Genomic DNA, 6,000 nt, shown 5'->3' on the forward strand with positions numbered 1-6,000 from the left:
GACACCACTTGCATGTCATACCTTCCTTGGATTTCGAAAAGAAGTTTGGGGTTTGTACCAGGTAATGTATACTACCGTATTAATTTCAAACACATACAGTTTGAATTTCTCCTCTACAAACTTTGGACGCAGTGTTTCTAGTACAAAGTCTCGGCGGAATTTGTGTCAAACCTGGAATAAGATATACGATGATGAATTAAACGTTGACTGATGTACTGTCTTTTGTGGTATACGACAATGGCTCCTACAGCAACCACTATAAGTAGACACCCCACGCTTATCATAACGACTCCATGTCTATTGCCCAATGGTTTAGGAGGTGGACAAAATTGGTCATGTGTTAAGTTTAGCAAAGGTGCATGCTTAGCTTCACCGAGTATCACATCACAATATATCACAGCTTCATCTTTCTTTGGGTAGCGTATCTGTGATTTGTTCCCAGCCAAAAAGTTGGGAAGCCACGATAAGCTGCAGTTGCAGTTCCATGGATTGTTGTGCAACTCAAGAAAAATATCGGATTGCAAGTTATCAAATATTCCTTCAGATAATGTTGTCAGGCTGTTGTTATTGAGAGGAAGTACTTCTACATATGGATTTCTAGTTTTGGAGAACTGTTTTGGAAGATCAATGAGTTGGTTGTTGTTGAGGCGTATGTGCACCCATGGATATAACATGTTGCTGGTATCAAGTAGTCCTTCAGGAATGATGGTTAGCAGGTTGTCTTCAAGAAATAGTGTTGACTTGTATGGGTCTCTGTATATGGGATCTCGATGACATAACTGACATTGCTAATATCTGTCAAAACATTTGGCAGTGTTTCTAGATAGTTATTGTTCAGTGCTAGGTACATTACATATTTTGTTTGCAGAAATGGATCAGGAAGGAAAGCCAAGTTGTTATGAGACAAATCCAGATGCACTAGGTAGTTGAGTCGCATGAAGCTTTCCTGTTCAATATACGCGATATGATTATATCGGAGTTCAAGCCGAATGAGGTTTTTTAGGTGCACGAAATATGACGACTTTATCCCATGCAAATTGTTGGTGGACAGTTGCAGTACGATTAAACTGCCTAGTCCTAGGAATGCATCATCTTCTATTTTTGTGATGTTGTTCCCATGAAGATCAAGCGTTAGCAGACAATTTAAATCTGCAAAAATGAGAGATGGAATATGTTGAATATTATTACCTAACACATTAAGAACCTTAGTTCCATTATACACATTTGATGGGATGTTGGTTAAGTTTGGGTTTATGCAAGTAGTGGTGAGTTGCTCGTACCCGAAACACGAACATGGCGATGGACAAGGATAATCACACAAGAAATAGTTTGTATTATTTTGAATTTGAGATTTAAGTAGTTCTGCTACAGATATGCCGGGTTTGGGAAAAGAAGAAAAAGCGTGGGTTTTATTACAGAATAGCAAGGTGTGGTTAAAAAAATGTTGATTGGCAAAATCTGCATGGTGCGGCCAGTTTGAATAAAAACTTTTATCGTATCCGATAGAATGAATTGCATGATCCATGTTGCAATCACAGTCAAGCGGATTTCCTAGCATGTCCACATCAACAATGGTATCATGTGTGATCAGATTTGGAAACTTCTGAAAATTGGTCAACATGTTATTTGCAAGGTTGAGATGCTGGAGACTCCCGAGTAGATAAAATGAATATTGTGATATATGTGTGATCCGATTGTTGCTAAGATCAATTGTGTGCAGATTTGGAAGATTGTGAAAAACCGAATCATCAATCTCTGCAAGTAAGTTGAACGACAAATCTACAATGCGTAGTTGTTGACAGAAGGGGAAGGTGTAGTACTTGGTTGTGTTAGTAAGGTTGCTGTGAGTAATCTCAAATGAATTCAGCATGATCAAGGGAGACAAATTAAAAGGTGCCCATTCCTGCTTTGTTGTGATGTCACAGGAAGTAACAGATAGCGTTTCCACGATAGATGGATGTGCAAGGGAAATATCTGACAACGATAAAGCACCATTGATGGTGTCATTGGTTGCGCAATTTATGTGGAAGTGTCGTACAGGAGGCAAAGACTCAGATAGTGTTAAGTTTGGCGAAAGAGACATCAGGTAACCATGGTTGCAATCAATCTGGTCAAAGATTGCTGGAGTTGTTGCTGAAGAAGGTTCCTGCAGGACACTGCATCTGCATCCTGTTGGACAGGCGTCTTTGTTGTTTATAGGTACCGAAGAGCAGATGGTCATCATGGATAGGACAAAGATGATGGCAGCCATCTTGTTTTTGTTGGCTGCTCTCACCAAGAGGAAATGTTCTCTTTTCCCAATAAAAGTGTTGGTTGAATGTTCTGTAAGGAATAAAAGAGAGAAACTACATAAATATCAGAGGTTGTTTTGAGAAAAAATAATATATCTAAAATACAGATTATATTATATTTAAGAAAAAATCAAAATAAGCACAGTGATTTATAGTGTGTCATACTAATGCCATGAAAATCTGCAGTTAAGAATCACATGCCCTGTACATACCACAATAAACCATCACAGCCAGGACCAGCTCCCTGGGTATGATATTGAACTGACATTTAAGCATAGTTTCTTCCCCAGTTGACTTTCAAGTTAGCTCAATTATTTGGCTAGATAAGAGCGTGTTTCTAAAGGCTCTCCGCTAAGTTACCGCTTAATGGATAACGGTATCTTACCGTTATCTTTCCGATTAACCTGCTGTTTCCACAGACAGGTTTTTGCCATTGGCGTGTTCATACCGTTTAAGCTGAATGACGTCATGTGATGTCCCTCTACCCTAACATGCCTAATATTGGTTTTACTTTTTAGTTATTTGCATCGTACCAACAAACATGTTTTAAAAGTGTATTTTGTCTTATCTTTTACTGTAGTATGGCCAGAATCTTGCATCGTACAAAAAAATGTAGGCCTAGAATTAATGCTAGAATGGATTGTTTAATGGTTGATTACTGCTAAATAATCACTTTTCTTTGTTATATTTTGCAAATCAACAGAAAAGTTTGACATTTTACACAGTTTTTCACTATTTTGTGGCATTTACAAATTTCCGCAAACTCCGAATTCCATGAATGTTTCCGTTTTTCCGTATCACGGAGAAATCGTGGTTTTACATAATAGTTTGAACTTGTTATGTTGCCCAGGCTGTTATTAAGGTTTTTGTCATGTCGTCCGTCCAATTTACCTGTTGATTAATAGCCATTTTGCCTGAACGGCAAGTTACCGCTTTGGTCTGTTTCTACAGAAAATCTACCCGCTTCGTCAACGGCAAAAACCTACTCCAACGAGGTTTCCGTTGGCGTTGAAAAGGCGTTGCAAAAAGGCGTTGGAGGCTGTTTCCACAGGAGTGATTAACGGTTCCATACCGTTTCCAAAACGGTATTTGGCTCTGTAGAAACACGCTCTAAAATGTCTCAAAGCCCATGGCGGAATGAGTTTTTTTAAGATTTTTATTTTTTTTATGACAAACTAAATTTTGAATTAAGATGTAATTTTTGAGTGTTCAAAAGTACACAGCATAAAATTGTGGTTGACTTACACAATTGAAGTATATCAATTGTTTTATACCTAAACAATGCAAGTATCGAATCAAGTAACTTTTCTTCCAAATTTGTCTCAGAATTTCAATATTTTACGGCAAAAAAACAATAAAAAAAAAGAAAAACAGAAATAAAAAATGAATTTGCCGTTTCAGCTGACATGGATACGCTAAGAAAAAACAAAAAACATGCAGCAACTTTTTTTAGCCTTTTACTAGAACAAACATGGCTTGAACTGCCATAGCTATACACCAAATTGTACACCAGAGTACAACATCTTAACATTCAGCTACCTTGCTGACAAAAGTATAGGACCCATTTTAGGATTTCAATCCCATTTCTGAATGGGGCAGTTTGGCTAATTCCATTTATACTTGGAACATGGGTAAACATTACCAATAAATTACAAAGTAATCATGTAAACAAAAAGAAATTGTAATATGGACTTACCTGGAAGAAGATATGTGTATACGTTCAACTTCTGTAAAGTGGATCTGACTGTGTAAACTAATCACCAAACAGGGTAGATTGTGTTGTTGTGTATGTCTCGTTATACCCGACTGACGATTTTGAAAAAGAAAAGACATATTTTAACTTTGACCTTGAGGCAGAAGAATGAACAAATTAAATGAAATAATTTTCATTGTCATATTAACCAACCTGTGTATTGCTGGATCAGAGAGAGGGACTTTTCTATTTGAGAGGAAAATCCAGGTTAGGTGCTAAAATGTTGTGTCTCCTTACATTGTGCCTTCGAGGAAATAATCCGATCACCTGTATATATTCTGTGTTTAATTATATTTCCTCCATTTATACTCACTGGATTTTTTAAAATTTTTATTTTACATGTGCAATATGTATTTATGTAATCAAGGACTTCGATATATGCCAGTGACAAAGTGAATAATGAATAAATAAAATATAAAAATAAATAAAAAGTTTATTGATTCTATGTCTGGCTGGTTTTTTGTTGTTATTTTTTTGCATGTTATTTTATCTTTCAAGAAATACATAGTTTCTTATTTGTCAGTTTTTGTGACAAATAAGAAGCTATTTTTATATAGCTTCCATTTAATTTAATATAGCAACCATGTGAAAAATGCTAATTCCTAAAACCTATAAACATAATACAACATGTCTGTACCAATACAGTATGCCAATTATGTCTTTATTATAGGCCTATAGCCTTAGAATTTAAATCACCTGCCTTCAGTAGATGGCACAAATGTGTATTGTCAATATGCAAACTCTAGATGTCCCTATCTTTGGTAGATAACAACTATGTCTTTAAGTCCTTTAGTCTGGCCATCTGTCTGCGTGTATATCCATGTCTGTCTGTCTAGCTTTGTCTGTCATCTGTGTTTGTTTGGGTGTCTGTCTGTCTGTAATGTAAATTCAGTAATGTAGTATTGCATACTAAATTTAATTTAATATTTAATTTCTTTTTATTATCCTCATATAGCCCCATGCAGGTGTGGGGGTCATACCTTCTTGGGATTTCTAGATTTTTATTTGACACCACTCAGGGGTCATACCTTCTTGGGATTTCGAGATATGAAAGGACCTAAAATAGGAATATTGACGCCGGTCTCATGAGGAGTGTCACCCCCGGTGGGGAAAATAATTTTAATACATTCTTTACTTTCTCTTTCATTTGACACCATTTGGGAGGTTATACCTTCTTGGCATTTTGAGGACCCAAAATATAAATATTGACCTAGGTCTTATGAGGAGTATCACCCCCGGTGGGGGAATTATTTTTATTATATTCTTTACTTTGTTCTCTTTCATTTGACACTACTCGGGGGTCATACCTTGTTGGCATTTCGAGATATGAAAAGGACCCAAAGTATCAATATTGACCCAGGTCTTATGAGGACTGTCACCCCGGTGGGGAAATTATTTTTATTATATTCTGTACTTTGTTCTCTTTCATTTGACACCACTCAGGGGGGTCATACCTTCATGGCATTTTGAGATATGAAAAGGACACATATGAATATTGACCTGGGTCTTATGATGAGTGCCACACAGTGTCATCGCCCCGATATCTTCATGGCAGAAATCGCCATGATAGGTTAAATCCACCGCCACGCATGGCCATTTTGTTCCTACCTGTTTAATAGTTTTGAGACGCATAATGGGCCGAAGGACATCTGACTAAGGCTACTGACAATTGCCCCGTGACTGACCTCGCTAGTGTGTGAGTGACCTTCGTACGCCATATGTCATCTGCTTTTAGACTACCTCCACGATTGGCCTATACACTGCGCTATATAGTCGGCACATATAAAATCAGATTTATTGTCAGTTTTTGAGTTCAAGACGCAAGCTTCTTTCTCAAGACGCTAGCTAACGACTATCATATCTATTCAAAACATATATTCAAGTGCAAGGAACCACATCTGGTTTCTTTAGACAAAATCATTTACGGGAGATATTCATCATTTTCTACCCCGGTAT

At 37.0% G+C, this 6,000-nt stretch overlaps 1 protein-coding gene across 1 annotated transcript; it reads right to left on the bottom strand.

The window, feature by feature from the left end:
- Positions 1–157: 157 nt before the first annotated feature.
- LOC140153432 (uncharacterized) lies at positions 158–4,089 on the bottom strand. Its single transcript, XM_072176186.1, has 2 exons — positions 3,988–4,089; positions 158–2,322 (listed from the first exon to the last, which is right to left on the bottom strand). Exon 2 carries the CDS (start codon positions 2,249–2,251, stop codon positions 710–712), a length of 1,542 nt encoding a protein of 513 aa, XP_072032287.1. The 5' UTR covers positions 2,252–2,322; positions 3,988–4,089; the 3' UTR covers positions 158–709.
- Between the last annotated feature and the right edge of the window lie 1,911 nt (positions 4,090–6,000).

The sequence above is a fragment of the Amphiura filiformis genome, chromosome 5 (assembly GCF_039555335.1).
Source record: "Amphiura filiformis chromosome 5, Afil_fr2py, whole genome shotgun sequence".
Taxonomy (NCBI): Eukaryota; Metazoa; Echinodermata; class Ophiuroidea; order Amphilepidida; family Amphiuridae; genus Amphiura; species Amphiura filiformis.